Source organism: Nyctereutes procyonoides, unplaced genomic scaffold, assembly GCF_905146905.1.
Source record: "Nyctereutes procyonoides isolate TBG_1078 unplaced genomic scaffold, NYPRO_anot_genome, whole genome shotgun sequence".
Classification (NCBI taxonomy): domain Eukaryota; kingdom Metazoa; phylum Chordata; class Mammalia; order Carnivora; family Canidae; genus Nyctereutes; species Nyctereutes procyonoides.
The window spans coordinates 38,165,384-38,182,356 of NW_026575047.1; the positions used below are offsets into that span (position 1 = coordinate 38,165,384).

General features: G+C 50.1%; 1 protein-coding gene across 1 annotated transcript; it reads right to left on the bottom strand.

Annotated features, from left to right (window-relative positions):
* Positions 1–10,015, bottom strand: LOC129510506 (zinc finger and SCAN domain-containing protein 20-like). The gene is given in 7 exon segments (XM_055326730.1): positions 1–2,315; positions 3,658–4,110; positions 4,485–4,638; positions 4,641–5,244; positions 5,703–5,784; positions 7,868–7,952; positions 8,732–10,015. Coding segments are annotated over 7 exon segments (2,835 nt in total). The 5' UTR covers positions 9,134–10,015; the 3' UTR covers positions 1–1,260.
* Between the last annotated feature and the right edge of the window lie 6,958 nt (positions 10,016–16,973).

A 16,973-nucleotide genomic window follows, 5' to 3' on the forward strand; every position in this document is an offset into this window, starting at 1 on the left:
TTAAATGCACAAAGGAAACTTTTTTATTTTTTAAGCAGGCTCCATATCTAGCATGAGACACAACATGGAGTTTGAACTCCCAGGCACAAGATAGAGAGAGATCTCAGGAGTCAGATGCTTAACCGACTGAGCCACCCAAAGATGACTATTTTAAGAGGGAGAAACTGTTTTCAACTTATTTCCGAGCACCATTTGCTCTGTGTGTCAGAGTGTGCCCCCAGGAATTGTGCTCTGGTCTCACAGAGATACCCCAATCTCCAGGAACCTGTGGACCAGGACATGGCCTTCCCTGAAGGAGCTATGTGGTAGAGGCCAGTGGTAGAGAGGCAGATCCTCCAGCTGGGAGTCCTCTTAATGCCATGGTTCCTAGTTATTGCTCTGGATATATTTACAAACAGAAAAGGCTTTCTCCACTACACCATCCTGTTTGTGATCTCCTCAACCCAGTGTTGTATCTTAGGACACAGCAGGACCTGTAAGGCTCTGCAGCAGCCCTGCTGGCAGTCTGAAGTAATTCTACCCTGCAAAAAGTCTGTTTAGGTTGAATCATGAAATTGCTGGTTTTGGAGATCAAAACGGCAATCTCCTATGATTTGACCTAATATGTTGATAGGAAGGGTAAGTCATGGTGTAGAAAGCCAACCTCCAGCGATGATCTTTTCTCCTTTGCCCTCCTCCAATGTGATAAGAGTGCTTTCCTTTCCAGTCACTCCATATAAATCCTAAGAAAACGAATGCGGAGAATGGAGGCAGTTCCCAGGCCCCCATCTTCCTATAGGGAGGATCGTAGAAGATCTTTAAAAGTGTAGAGAGTTAAGTAATCCCAGTTCAGCTGCCCAGTGCTGAGAAGAGACAGCTCAGCACCTGCTGCTCTGTGCCCGAGCCAGCTGTCCACAGTGCCAGCCACACAGCAGGGCGGAGGCTCCCATCCTTGGAGGAGGGTCTCGGGGACAGGACTCCCACCCCCAGCTTACCAAGCCTGGAAGTTAAGGCATAGGGTCATAGTGGACACATACTGTAATGGTGACCTGGTCAAATTCAGAACCAGTCTCTGAATTCTCTGCAAATGAGCTTCCATTACGACAGTGTGTAGAAGAAAGCCCTGAGTAGTATTTCATAAGCCAAGTGAGTTTTTAGAGAGAGAAACAAAATAACATCTACTGGGCTGGGATCTAAATTCTTTCTCTCCATTTCGAGTGGGTGTCATGATAGAGAATCAGGACAGTACAAACCATTTTTGGAATGGATTCTGCAGTGTCCTTAGACTTGCTGTTTTAAAGATGATCCTACTACATTTTGAGTCTCTGCCATGTGGGTCCTCCGATGTGCACTGAAATGTGAGCTGTTGTTGAATCGCCTCCCACATTCAGTACACTCATAGGGTTTCTCTCCGGTGTGGATTCTCTGGTGGATGATGAGACTGGAGCTCTGATTGAAGCTTTTCCCACACTCCCCGCATCTATAGGGTCTCTCTCCAGTGTGAATTCGCCGGTGGGTAATGAGGTTTGAGCGGTCGCTGAAACTTTTCCTGCACTCGAGACATTCGTAGGGTTTCTCTCCTGTGTGGATCCTCTGATGGCTGGTGAGCGTGGAACTCTTGCTAAATCTTTTCCCGCACTCAGGGCACTGGTAGGGTTTTTCGGCAGTATGTGTTCGCTGGTGCGCACTGAAGTGTGAGATACTGGTGAAACTTTTTCCACACTCAGTGCACTTATAGGGCTTCTCCCCTGTGTGGACTCTCTGGTGCAGAGTAAGGCTTGAGCTCTGGTTGAAGCTCTTCCAGCACTCTCCACATTTGTAGGGCTTCTCTCCAGTGTGGACTCTCTGGTGTGCTGGGAGGTTGGAAGGATCACTGAAGCCTTCTCCACATTCAGGGCATTTGTAGGGCTTCTCCCTAATGTGGATTCTCTGGTGGCAAACCAGATGTGAGTTTCGGCCACAGCTTTTCCCACAATGGCCACACTTGGAAGGTTTCTTTTCCCCAGTGTGGGCTAATCTGTGGACAGCGAAGTGTGAGCTCTGGCTGACATGCCTTCCATATGCGCAGCACAGACAGGACTTCCTTCCTATGTAGGTTCCCTGAGGATCTAGGAGTTTACCTACGTCTCTTTCTGGAGGGAAGAGTGCTTTTTGTCTGTCTTCTGAGGGTGTTTCCCACTGCATTTCCACTCCACATTCGCCTGCCCAGTTTTTCCTCCAATCAGGGGCCTGGGAAGCATCTATTTGGGGTCTCTCTAACTGTGCTCCCTGTAGCTCTGCTTCCACTGAGATGTCCTGGCTTGAATTCTCCTTGTCCTCTGTCCTCATGTCACGATCTGAAAGAATGAGATGAAACCGTAAATGTGACCTGCTTTCTGAGCTCAGAAGAATGCAAACAATGTGCAGGAGGCCCCTTCTGGACACTGAGAATTTCTCGATGGTGACAGAAAACCGTCAGCTTTCCATTAAGGAACACAGAAACAGGAATCTGGCTGAACCACGGGTCAGACAGCCAACTTGCAGGCCTTCCTCCCTCCCCCAGCTTCAAACAAGAAGGCTGTGTGGAGAAAGGCTGAAGGAAGGGAGGTGGGCATGGTCCAGACCCATTTCTTCCTCTCCCTACTCCTAAGAGCCTCTGCCCCCGAGCGTGGCTCCTCACTTCTCCTCCCACCCACCTTGGCTGGCAATCAGTACTAAAAAGGTACCTTTCTCTTCTTGATGCTGCCTTCCGGGTGGAGGGACAAGCCTGAGAATAACTCTGGCCCCTCCCCACCCCCTTCCTTCTCAAGCAGGAAGAAGGATTCCTTCCATTAACAAGGAGCTGGGCACACATGGCTCAGAAGCCCAGCAGTGAAGGCTCCATGCCGGCGGGCAACGCTGTGGGCAATGCTGTGGTTGTCTGGGGTTCAGTGTGAGGAAGCCCACTGTGGCCACCCATCAAGCCACATTGTCCTGTGGCTCTACCCGTTAGAAAGCTGCCATTCTGATCTCAACAGGTTACTCTTATGTTTCTTGGTGGGTCCAGAATCTAAGTGGGGTAAGAACAGTACTATATTGGATCCTCTCACATTACAGGGCAAGGTGTTCATGTATTTAACAATAATTACAAGGCTCATGATAATGACAACATCATCTGAGTGCTAGCCCTGTGTCAGGGTCCTAGTAATGGCCCAGTGAGGTAGAAACTGTCACTATGTTCATTTTACAGATGAGAAGATGGAGGCTTAGGGTATGTAACCAGTTTATCCAAGAACAGACAAGTCTTAAGCTGGCAGGCTATTGTCTATAATATGCACAGATTTCACATGGATAGGGTACTTTGGATGGAAATGAACAACTGGAACGTTAAGTCACCCGCACCTCTCTTTCCTCCTATAACTGTTACTAAATATTGTTTCTATAATGCTGTTTCTCAAAGAAGACAGGGAGACCCATTTGCTATAGAGCAGAGCAAGACCCTCAAAGTTGTCTTGTGAGTCACCTCGTACCATGGCTTCAGCAGAGGGCTGATTCTAGCAATATCTGAGGACAAGCAGTTAACAATGTTTCTTAAGGAAATAACAGTTCTCCTGACAAGCCCATTCCAGAGGCATAGACAGTGACCATCTCTCCTGCTTCCGGTCCCAAGTGATTCCCTTTCTCACTGCTCTGAGGGGCACTGTGGGAAGGAGTGCTTACCACTGGGACTTCCCTTCCAGGCCTGGGGGCCAAGGCTCCTGGGCTCCTCCTGGGGTTCCTCGGCCAGTTCACTACCATCCCATGTCACATCCTCCAGTGTGGCCTTCTGGCTCTCTTCAGAGTACCCCCTGTTCCACAACAGGCCTCCTGCCACCTCTAGGGCATCAACAGTGCCAGCGAGGGTCCAGGGGCTCATCAGGGCATCCATCTCCGGATAGAAGGGGCAGGTGCCTGGAGCACGGCTGCTCCTGGCTTTTCGGTAGTGGGTCTGGAGGTTTTTGAACCGGTAGCGACACTGTTCCAGGGTCCGCAGGAAGCCGTGCTCCCGCAGCCGCGCAGCCACCAGCCGGTACACCTGGCGGTTCCGATGGCAGGTACGCAGCTTCTCATGGATGTAGGGCTCCCCAAGAATCCCCAGGAAGGTTTTCGTTTCCTCATAGCCCCAGTGCACCCCTAGAGGAAAGGAAGAGAGGAAAGCTAAGATGCCGCAGCTGCTTGTGTCCTGAGGCCAGCAGAAACACCTGCCGCCTGCCTCAGCCTCAGTGACTTCCTTGTCCTCTGTGACAGGACCTGATCCAACAATATGCACACATTTATTTTTATGCTTATAAATATTATTCTTACATAAGGGTTTTTCCTTTTTCTCAATGGCACACAGGAACAAAGGGCTGTCCCACTTGTTTGTAAAAATAGCCTTCCCTGCCCTTTCCAGATGGTTGCAGAACCCCCTGACTCCATGGCACCTCTGAAATAACTGGTTGGTGGGGTTCTTTCCATACCCTGCTGACAGCCAGGGCCCTCCCATCTTGCTCACGACGAGGGCTTACCAGTAGGACCATGAAGCAGGGCGGGGATTCCAGGGCTTCCAGACACTTCTTCAACACTTAGCTCATCCCCCCAGAATCCTCTGTGATGGCTCCTGAATGCCCTTCTAAAGATGCTGCTGTGTGGCCCGTGTTCTGCCCCGGCTCCTCCGACTCGCGTTCCAGCACAGCCTCAGCTAGCACCGCCTCCTCCTCATCTCCCCAGTAACCCTCCTGCAGCTCTTCCTGCTCCACATCAGGGTTGCTCTGGCTAAGCAGAGCCCCTGCCACATCTGGAATGGGGATGGCAGCCTGTGGGCACATCAGGGCATCCATCTCCTGATAGAAGGGGCAAGTGCCTGGAGTGCGGCTGCTCCTGGCTTTGCGATAGTGGGTCTGGAGGTTTTTGAACCGGTAGCGACACTGTTCCAGGGTCCGTAGGAAGCCGCGCTCCCGCAGCCGCGCAGCCACCAGCCGGTACACCTGGCGGTTCCGATGGCAGGTGCGCAGCTTCTCATGGATCCAGGACTCACTGAGAATTTCCAAAAAGATCTTGTTCTCCTCATAGCCCCAGTGCACCCCTGCCACCTTCTCATCCTCCAGGCCCTGCCACTCCAGCTCCTCCCAGGTCTTGGGTTTTCTCAGGATGGGCAAGTAGCTGGGCTTGACTCTTCCACTTGCTGGAGAGTCTCTGGCGCCTTCCTCTCCGAGGCCCTGATGATCTGGGCTCTGTGGGTTTTCCTCCTCCCTGTAGCAGTTGACCCTAGGTCGTGGGTTGGCAAATCTATTTGCAGGGAGACAAAGAGAAGACACAATGGTTTGCTAAATCTAATCCCAACCACTTTATATGCCAGGGAAGGGAGATACTATTAATTTTTTTTTTTTTTTGAAGTCTCAGGGGATTCTTGGGAAGCCTTGGTGAAAGTAATACTAAGGACTGTGAGGGAAGAAAAGAAAAAATCCAGGCCCAGATCTAGAACTATTCACACATGATCATCTGTCCTGTAACAAAATTTAGGCTCCCACCAGAGGCTTTACTGACCGTCTTCCTAAGATGAGCTTCGGTACAATATCCTCTCTGGGCTCTAGAAACTCATCCTCGATAGCACTGACTTGGTATTAGATTACAGGTCTCTTTTTAAGCAGGATTGAGGGACTTGAAAATTTTGACCCAAAAAGGTATGGAATAGTTACTATGAGAACTCACCAGCTAAATTCTGTACAGGAACACAACACCCTTACCCAGTGCAGCCCCATATGCAGATCTCTCCCAACTTCTTTCCAGGTGGTTCCTCCATCCAGGTTCTGGCTGCTTCCATGCCTCCTGAAAGACATACACAGCCACATCACCGAGTGTCAGCAACTCCTGAGAAAACACAACACCCTACTCAAAATATGCTGCCTTGGGACAAAACACCTCTTACACTGCCTTCATCAGAGGGTAGGTGACAAAAAAGATTGAGAAGAAACTAAAACATGAGTTTTCTTTGGCTTTTACATTGCATAAGGCATGGGGAGCCTGGGTGGCTGAGTCAGTTAAATGTCCGACTCTTGATTTTGGCTCAGGTCATGATCTCGGGGTCTGGGGATCAAGCCCCACGTTTGGTTCTGGGTTCAGCCAGGGGTCTGCTTGGGATTCTCTCTCTCCCTCTCTTCCTGCCTCTCTCCCTACTCATTCACTCTCCCTCTAAAAATAAATAAATAAATAAATAAATAAATAAATAAATAAATAAATAAATAAATAAAATCTTTTTTAAAAAGGCAATAAGGGGCAGGGGAAGGGAACAGAGGGAGAGGAATAAAGCAAGAAAGCAGCTAACATTTAGTGAACACTTATGCACTGTGCTGGAAATTTTTCACACTTGCTCAAAATTCTACGGTCAGTATGCAGTGGAGCTGGGACTTGAACTCAGGGCTGTCTGACTCTGAAGCTGTCGTCCCTGGTCCCTGGCTACACCTACACCCGTAGTCCTGCATACCATACAGGCAAGATTCCGATAGGGAAATAACTATTCCCCTTAAGGCAAACAAGCAAATCAGCATAATCTTACATTCTCAGGGACAAGGAAAAGAATGACTTTAATACAATTCCTCACTACCTCAGCTGTGGTGCTGCCTTACATAAAGAGGCACAGAATTTTAGGCAACATTCGTTTGGGTAACATTTTTCTGGCAGATGAAATCTATACTGTTACTGGGCCTCCTTGATGGCTAAATTTGCCTTGGCATTTCTGATAAGCAAGAGAGTTGGTTGCCAAAGCCCCCCTGCATGAGTAGTAAAATGTGTCCTGAGTAAGAGAAAAAATCTAGCTCACCTGGGAGGTGCTCAGGATCCCCTGGTCACCACCACTCTCCTCCAGAGAAAGACCCAGAGCCCGAGGATCTGTTTGGAGACAACGTTTCTTGACTCCTTCTGGGGACTAGCCTGACTTAGCTCTGAAATAGAAGAGTCTTCCCCTGTCTCTTTGTATCGCTTTGTCCCAGAAAGAAGGTTGGTAAAAAAACCAAAATGGACTTTTCCCTTCCATCCAGGTTACTGACTGTCCTAGTTTTATGATTTTCTTCTTCAGTTTTGATAACACATTTAAATTGTCTGAATTGGGGCAGCCTAGGTGGCTCAGCGGTTTAGCGCCGCCTTCAGCCCAGGGCCTGATCCTGGAGACCCGGGATCAAGTCCCACGTCAGGTTCCCTGCATGGAGCCTGTTTCTCCCTCTGCCTGGGTCTCTGCCTCTCTCTCTCTCTCTCTCTCTCTTGTGAATAAATAAATAAAATCTTAAAAAAAATTTTTTTTAAATGAATTGTCTAAATTGGTCTAGGGACACATGTACCTGTTCTGAGAATTACTGTGCTGTAGTTTAACCCTACCTTGTGCTTTTCCCAGCAATCAGGCCTAAAATCTGTGCCCACACCTAACCTACTGGGACCAGTAGCCTGCCACTCACATAAGGAAAAGTGCCACAGACTCCCCTATGTAAGTTTACAAAACATGCCAACCAAGGCTCATCTTCCCTTTGAAGGTGTCTATTGAGAATCCCCCAGATTCATATGGCCAGCCTCATTTCACATGCCCCATCTTCCAAGTGGAAAGAAATCCCACTCCCTCCATTCAGAAGGGACTGAAGGGACTTTCACACCCTCTCCACAGAAGGGTCCTTCCTCCTCCCCAATCTGCTGCCTCTTGGGGATCCCTGGGTAGCGCAGCGGTTTGGAGCCTGCCTTTGGCCCAGGGTGCGATCCTGGAGACCCGGGATCGAATCCCACGTTGGGCTCCCGGTGCATGGAGCCTGCTTCTCCCTCTGCCTATGTCTCTGCCTCTCTCTCTCTCTCTCTCTCTCTCTCTCTCTGTCTGTGTGACTATCATAAATAAATAAAAATTAAAAAAAAAAAAACAACTGCTGCCTCTTACCGTTCTTGTGGAAGGATCGGAGTTCTACTTTTGGGCTGTGATTCAACTGTTCTTCTGGTTCTGGCTGTGAGTTTCTCACCATCACCTGTAACAGACACATGGATCCTGTCTGCACTTGCTTCAGATGGATGCTTAGGGAACCTGGCGCTGATCCCAAGGGTCCCAACTCCTCTGAGTGTACCTTCTGCCCCTGTTCAAGGACCAGAAGTGGTCAAAATTCTGTAGGTACTAAAGCTTAATCATCCCAAGACACAAAGAAACAAAGAAGAAATCAGTCTTATGCAAATCACTGCAGGGCAGTAAGAAGTGTGAATGTGTGGAAGACTAACAGAGAAGGTCTGGGACCCAGGCTCTCTCCTGGAGCCACACCTGTCAATCCCCAGCAAAATGCAGCCAACCAAAAATACAGCTGTTTTTCAGTAGGACTCAAAGGTCCAGTGTTATCAGGGAAGACCAGTGAAGCCTCTTGCTTCCAGCTGGCTGCTGATGAATGATAGCTATTCTATAAAACAACAACAATCAGCTTTTTGGACCATCTGTGTGTTCCTCCTCGACCAGAGTGGTGTTCAAGGCACCTTAAGCACCACTCATACTTAATGGCAGGGACCAACACTCAGAACAACCTATGTAATGGATTCTCTGGAGTCAGTCTGAGCTTGGAAGGAAAGCTGTGGCTCCCAGACTTAGGGAATAAGCAAACAGCAGAGCTCTATGCGTCACCCATACCGCTGGCACAACAGCAGAGCTCTATGCGTCACAAACAGCAGAGCTCTATGCGTCACCCATACCGCTGGCAAACCAAGGGAGTGCAGTCTCTCACATTCCCCTATTTTAACCACTCAGAACAAGTTTCCTGTTTCTCACCTGGAGCCCATATCGTCCAGGTCCTTTCTGCAAGTCTTCCACCAGGGCCACGGCTGCCTCTCCACTCTCTGGATGCTTCTGTCTAACCCAGATCTGGATCTCCTGAGGAAGGACAGTCAGAAACTGTTCCAGCACCAGCAACTCCAGGATCTGGTCTTTTGTACACTCCTCTGGTCTCAGCCACTGACGACAGAGCTTCCGGAGTTGGATAAGGGCCTCCCGGGGTCCTGATGCTTCCTGATAGCAGAAATGCCAGAAACGCTGGCAGGAGGTCTCTGGTCCATGGTCACTCTCCTGAAGGGAAATCTCCTGCTCCCAATGGGAATCATCTTCCAGCTTCACTATTCGAAGGTCTTCTTGCACTTGAGGAGTTTGGATTTGTCGGCCCACAGACACAGCCATAGTTCAGCTCAGAGAAGAACCTTGCAACTGGGTTCTGATGCTCAAACTTCTTCCTTTAGCACACTGGGACGCTACGTTGAGATAGGAGTCACCGAGTTAACTTGAAATTCTAGAGCCAGAGATACATTATGGAGTGAAGGCAAGTGACCATCACAAGTTAGCCCAGAAAGACAGAGGTGAAGGAAAGAGCCCTCCTGTTCTCCCCTTCCCAAGTTCTGGTGCCTGTGGAGTCTGGCCCTCTGTCGCTGGGGTGGGAGTGGAGATGTGTGGGGCAGCAGCTCCCAAAGTCTGAGAGGAGGGTCAAGGGCTGGCGATCTGGTTGGAAAGTAGGGGAGCCTGACACTGTTTGCATAGCAATTTACTTGAGGCCAAGAAAGATGTCAATTATCCATACTTATGAATGAGGAAGGGCCAGAGGAGATATCCTGGGGACAATAGCTGCCCACCCTCCCAGGCCACTGGTCTTCAGGAGTGAACAGGACAAGGACGAGCAGGTGCACAAGGTAGCAGCACCTTGGAGAGCAGTGCCCGGGTGGAGCGGGCTCTAGGCTTCAGGCGCACAGGATCCAACCTCTAAACTAACCACATCTCTGGAGGGGCGCTCGGCACCGGGCCCCCCACTCAGGCCTCCCCAGTCCTGCAAGAACTCTCTCCCAAACAGGGACATCTACCCTGGCTCAACTTCAAAAGCACGGATAATAAAGACACAGACGCATATTCAGAGCTGGCAGGAAAGTTAAGAGATACTTCGGCTGGTCAGTCACAGCCCAGGGACTGCATTCCTTGGAGACCCCCAGGGACTCGCCCAAGGTCACAGAGCTGATGTTTGGCAGGGAAGACGCGGGGCTCCCTGACCGTGGGCTGAGGGGCTGGCCCGCAGAGGGCGACTTACACTGGAAGGTGGCTCCGCGGGCGACCTTCCCTGGAAGACTTACGGGGTCCACGCGGGCCCTGCGGACTGGGTGGCCTCGGCGCCTACGGGGCCAGGGTCCTCCCCGCGGGGTCCGGTGGGCGGCGCGAAGGACGGCGGTGCCAGCACGAGGGGCGCATCCTGCCCGGGACCCTCACGGGGCCTGAGCCCGAGGCGGCGGGACCCAGGGTATTGGTCCGGCCACTCCGCCCCCCACCCCCGCCGGCGAGGGCGGCCAGCGTCCCCGCTGAGACCTGCGCGCGCCCCCGGAGGCTCCGCGTGTACGAGCGGCCGGGGCCCGCCGCACCAGCTCCGCGGCTACGCAACGTCCCCACACGACCCGGACCCCCAAGCCCAGACCCGGATTCCGAGTATTCGGACGTCCACTAAACACCGGAAGCGGAAACTCAAGCCCCAGAAGGACTCGGTTTTGTCGGACTCCATTTCCCATAGGCCTCCGCCAGTGCCTGCAGATTGACAGCGGCGTTAGCCAATAAGCTGCGGGGGTGGCCTAGGCGTCTATGTGTTTCAGACGAATCGTTAATGATGGGTGGGACCTCATGGCACGCGGGTTTGGGAGTTCAGAGCCACCGGTAGGACCGTCCTAGGTGGAGGACGTGTGATCCTCCTCCTTTCCCGCACTCTCGGGGGCGCTGAGACAGAGAAGGACCCTTGCAGGCAGGAAGTCTGCGAGTGTGAAGCCAGAACTCCAATTCAGATTTTTTTTTTTTTTTTGCTACTTAAGAAAGTACTTCTCTGGCATGTCCCCTATGTAATGCTTTACGTATACATACACCACACACCACCCCCAGTTCCTGAGTGCACAGTCCTGGGAGATTCAGGATGAATCCTACTGACGCTTACTCATTCAAGAATCAGTCATGGAACATCAACTTTGGCCCAAAGGAAACACTCCCGCCTCTCAGGAATGCAGTCCAGCAGAGGATGCATTTTTATTTTAAGTTTATTTATTTGTTTTTAGTAATCTCTGTGCCCAACGTGGAGCTGGAACTTAACCACGATGAGATCAAGGGTCGCGTATTCCAGCGACTGAGCCAGACAGGCGCCCCTAGGGGATGCATTTTTTTAAATGCTGCCCACAACCACTCATATATCTCCAATGCAGTGTGGTAAGTGCTAAAAGGTGACTTCAAACTTAGTGGCTGGAAAGAAATACCAGAGAGCAACTGGGTGAGCCCAAGAGGTAAGAAGGTGCAGCTACAGGGGAAGGGGACAGGAAACTGTACTTTATTAAGCATCTACATTGCATATTTTATCTGGTTTGGATCTGACAAGGAATCCTGCGTAGATCTCCCTATATAACAGATGAAAGATCCAAAATTCAACTGGAGGTGGGTGAAGCTATGATTCTGCCCACACAATTGGCAACCTGAGGTGGGGGAGGAGATGCACAAGGGAAGGGCCAGGTGACAAGAGGGGCTTTCCAGAAAGTCCTAAGTTGTGAGTTCCCACCAAATCACCAGAGCAGCTTTGCTTTTACGTATTTTCTGCTATTAAAAAAAAAAAGAAAATTGAAAATCACTGATCCAAGCCCATGCCCTATTACCTTAACTAATTTCCTGAGCAAGTGGAACTTTCACTGGAAGCAAAATCAAGCATGGAGGGGGTGGTCCCAACCTCAGGTCATATCACCTTCACCATCAACACCACATTAGTATTTCAAGGGAAAAATGCATACATGTCCTCAAGCTGTGAGCCACACCCCTCAAAGAACAGGACTAAAGGACCCCTTCCCCCAAGGTCTATTTAGATAAGACACTTTCCTTCTCGCAGCCTTCAGGTCCATTTGTTGGTGAAAGCAGGCTCCATCTACATCAGAGTTGTCAGTATTACCAGAGAGAATAGGATTTCAATGTTCATGGCCTTACAGAGTGACTTACCTCTTCCCAGCAGCCTTCTAGAATGAGAAAGGCAAGTATCACCAGCGGTTTGGCAGATGTGGAAAATGAGGCCTCCAGAAGTGATTTGCCCTCCTCATGCTGCTAGTCAGCCAGACACATGTGTCTGGAACCAGGTCTGCCAGGCTCCCAACACTCCACCCACTGCACGGCAAGTGTCAGGACAGGAGCCAGTGGGAGACGCCCAGGGCCTAAGAACTCTGAAGGGCGTCACAGTGTGGGACAGCTGGAAGAGGCAAGCAGAGGTCACTAGTCAGTTTAAGCAAGTTTGGTTTTTAGATCTTTGGAATGTATTTAGAAAAACATTGCACGGAGGTGTTGATAAGCAGTGCCTCAGCAGACAAGGATCTCCAGATGAAGGAGATAAGCTTATCCTCCAGAAATTTGATGGATCACAGCCACATATAATGAGTAGAGGGTACTGTTCCTTGGGCACACTGGATCATCCATTTAACTCCAGTTTAACCAGTGATACTAACATATCTGCACAAGGGGACATGTTCATAGGGGAACCTGGAAGGAGGAGTTATCAAGGGGATCTTGGGTACTGAGTAGACGGCGCTGGGGGTGAGGGGGGCATGAAGATAAGCTGGATTTGAAGTACTGCATCTGCCTCCTGAGGGTGGCTGGTGTCTGCTTGTCCCTCACATGATCCCTTCCTTTCCTTCCATGCTGCTCAAGCACTGTCTGATCATAAAGCCACTCATTTCAGTCACTCAAGACCAGGAACAAGGGGTGCTCTGAAGGTGGCTTGCGATAGGAGATCCCCTACTATGAATTCATAATTGGGGATCATTAACACGAGCCTACCACCCAGGATTCCATCATCTCTGGGTGTACTCTTCAGGCTCCAGGTGTACATCTCCGGGCTCTGCACCAGAAAGGCTGGGGACCAGAAATCTGTGGTGATTTTGCCAGAATGTACCACCCCTGAGGCCTCCTGGCAGGTACCCCTGCCTCTGGTACCAACAGTGTAAACAGGCAACAGAGATGTCATGCCTGCCGCGGCCTGGGAGTGGTCAGGGGCCTGGGCAAGGTTTCCTGGGACCCAGACTCCACATCCCGCAGCAGTTCTACAGCTGCCTGGGGCCTGTGAAGGGTGGAAAGTTCTCAGGGTTAGGACACTGAGAAGAACCAGCAGGAGTGGGAACCCCAGGGGCCAGAGGGCCCTAGAGCCACAGCCTCTGCCGATGCCAGAGGCTTGAGCCCAGTTGCAAAAGCAAATGGAATTCACCATCCACCCTTACTCTACCCCAGGCTAGGAAACCCTCCAGCTCAAAACCTGACCATCCTTCATGCAGTTCTATGTCTATTCCCTCTGGGATTGGGGCTATTTTATCAAGTCAAGAGGATGGGAAAAGGAAAGACTCTACTCCTATGTCCAGAAATTTGGAATAGCTTCATAGGGCCCTGCATCAGGGAGGTTTGAAAGACTCCAGTGCTGCCTGTGAGGGCCCCCACAGAGCTCCCTGTTGGGAGACAGGACCCCAAGGTAGGGGGTAAAGGGCTGGGAAGAGCACCACTGGCCACGTGGTCACGTGCAAGGAAAGGCCAATTACATCTGTGGATCTTCTTGATGCCAGCTCCAGAGAAGACTCGTAGGCAGCATATCAGTTATCTTTCAGTGTTTTGTTGTTCTCTCCATTCTTCCCATAGATATTTCTCAGGGCTGTAGTAGCAGAACAGGCATTGGGCAACGTACCTATTGGGCCTCTCTGCCCTAAAGTGGGGATAGTGACCTACCTCACTTACCTCCCTGCCTCGTTGTCCAGATTAAGTGGGGCATACAATGGAGAGCTTAGCACAGAGCCTGTGCATGGTAACCGCTCAGTAAATCGTTACTATAAACTATTATGGCTTTTTTGTAAACTATGAACACAACCCAAAGGGAAAGAAAATTCCATGAAAAAGAAAAAGAAGCCTCATTATGACCTGCCTCCAACTGTAAAATCTCTAATAAAAATGAGGGTGTGTGGTTAATGGCACAAGTGTCTAGAGCCAGGTCTGTCCAGTGCACACACTCCCTCCACTACACCAAGCTTGAGAATGGGGGCAGGGGACAGGGGGCCAAAGTACTGCCTGGGAGGGGACCTGAAGGGGACTTCTGAGATGTGGCAAAGTTGTTTCTTTCTTTCTTTTCTTTCTTTCTTTTTTTGGGGGCAAAGTTGTTTCTTGATCTGAGTGCTAGTCACACAGGTGTGTTCAGTTTGTAAAAGTGCAAGGAGCTTACACTTCCATGGGCTTATCTGTGTGTTGTATTTTTTAAAAAAGATCAAAACAAGGGGAGCTGTCTCAGGATATAGTCATATGACTACACTGGGACCAAAGAGTGAGTAAGATACAGTCTCCAAGTTGCATTGCCTGTCCAGACAGAGGAGAAACAGACTGTGTATTAGACTTGGCTACAATAAGAAGATGCCTAGTTTTCCACTGCGTTTTGATATCTGTGATATTTCAAATATGAGTTGTTTCATTAGGATACTGGTTAGTTGGGTTTTTTTTTTTAGATTTTATTTTTTTAAGTTTTGAACTTAAAACCCCAAGATCAAGAGCCACATGCTCTAGCTACTGAACCAGCCAGGCGCACTGGATAGTTGGTTTTTATAAATGTCTTCAGCTGTGATTTCATGTACCAATTCCAATAAATCATAATTTAGGTGAGAGACACTGAGGTTTAAATTAATTTACATTTGGGGCACTTGGGTGGCTAGTCAAGCATCTGCCTTCAACTCAGGTCATGATCCTGGGGTCCTGGGATCGAGCCCCAAGTTGGGCTCCCTGCTTAGCAGGGAGTCTGCTTCTCCCACTCCCTCTGCTGCACTGTTCATGCTCTGTCTCTCCCTCTCTTGCTCTATCTCAAATAAATAAATACAATCTTAAAAAAAAACCTAATTTATATTTATCTTCTTACCAAAGGAAAGTGTGGGAAACTGAGTCTATTTTCCAACTCAGAGTTTTGGGCTCCACCTGCCTCTTCATTTCTGTATATCCCCATGAAGAGAACTCAGCTGGCAAAAATGAACTGAGTTCCTGTCACATACCAGGCCCTGAGCCGGGTGCTGGAGACAGAGTTTAGGACCTCTGTCTAGAAGGCAGAGGAGGGGCAGAATCATCTCACAGACTCTAAAGTCAGGGAGCGAGCCAGTGCAGGAGGCAGGGTCAGGTCTGCAAAAGAAGAGCAGGGAAGGCCTCCTGGAGGAGGGGGTACCCAGGCTGGGTGTTCTGAGATGTACAGATATGCCCTAGGCAGACCAAGCATTTCAGAAAAGGGGGGACAGCATGAGGACAAGGTGAGGCCCCCTGGAACACATTCACGGGGAGCAGCCAAGAGGACAAGGATAGTCTGTGGATTGGGGTGCAGTGAAGAGGTTGCATGGGGGCCATCCAAGGAACGTAGGGATGAGGAGCCCCAGGGGGTTTAAGCTGGCTAGTGCCAGGCTCAGTTGTGTTGGAGAACGCTCATGCAGGCGACGACCTGAAGGGTGAAGTGGAGACAGCTTGGGTGCTATTGCAGGTGCAATGGTCTGACTGTGCTCCGTGTGGGGGTGGTGGTAAGGTGGGAGCTGGCAGGTAGAATTGGAAGGGCCGGATTCCTGAATGGCCCTCAGGGTGCCGAGGGAGGAAGGAGTCGTGGGGGACTCCCAGGTGTGGGGTTGATGAGGCCAGGCCTGGCAGTGCTGTTGACAGAGGAGACACCAGGGAGGCCAAAGGGAGGGGGCTCCTGAACAGAGTCTGAGGCTGTAGGACCCACTGCAGTTTTTGTACCATTTATTATAAAATTTTTAAAAGATTTATTATTTAGAGAGAGTGCACGAGGAGGGGGGAGCAGATCCTGACCTGAGCCAAAACCCAGAGTTGATGTATAACCGGCTAAGCCACCCAGGTGTTCATTATAAATTTTCAACTGTCCCAAGGCTGTTCCCATGAACTTAGAACCAACCGGCGACAGAACATCAGTCCCTAAATGCATGTACATGTAGGGGAAATGTCTTGTTGCAGACACAGGTGTAACTGAATTGAGAGCAAAGGCTGGCAGGAGATCTGCCAAGGGGACTGGGGCTTCCTGAGGTCTTTTCAGGAAGGCCATGCCCTTCCATTCCAGGCCAAGCCACACGAAGGCCTGTGTATGCCGAGCCCTCCCTGCCCCCACATACCTGTTCCAGGGGCAAGCAGAACAGGAAGCAGAGGACTCTTGGCCTTTCTATGACCACGGTTGGTCATTTCCCAACCTGGGTCTAGCCTGATCTTGTGTCCCTTTTTTTCCAAGATGTTTTGTGTGCCTATCAGCTAGAGAGGAGTAAAAAAAATAGAAAGTTTTGCTAAGCTTAATGTCAGCTCTTTTCGTAAGTGGAGACTTAGGGGAAGAGAGAGCCAGTATCTTCTACAACCGAAACACCAGAACCTAGTATCAGCTAGGAAACCACCCTATCCATTCTCCCTTGGGACAGCTCTCGTAGCTTCCCAGACAGATGGGATTACTTCTGTGAAAACTTCCTGAAGCCAGGTAATGGAATTTCTCATTCATCACCCTTCCCTAGTACCTAACACAGTGATGGTACCTAAGTCCTTAATGTTTGCAAGGAAATGAGGGAATGGGATTGATGATGGGGATTTCACAGCCTACGTGGTTTGGTTTAACAACCGTCACTCCTGGGATGCCTGGGTGACTCAGTGGTTGGGCATCTGCCTTTGGCTCAGGTCGTGATCCTGGGGTCCTGGGATTGAGTCCCACATCAGTTCCCCATCGGGAGCCTGCTTCTCCCTCTGCCCATGTCTCTGCCTTTCTCTGTGTCTCTCATGAATAAATAAATTGGAAAAAAAAAACCGTCACTGCCAAGTTTAGAAATGTCCTCCTTATGTCTAATCTAGCTGATTGATTCTGGAAAGAGAGGATTCCCAAAGACCTCCTTAGAAGGCCGCCTGGCTCCTTGACCAAAGCTGCCACTCCAAGTCCTGCCTGACAGACTGAATGAACTGTTGGCAAAAGGCAGTGGGCAGGTGTGTGCACTAG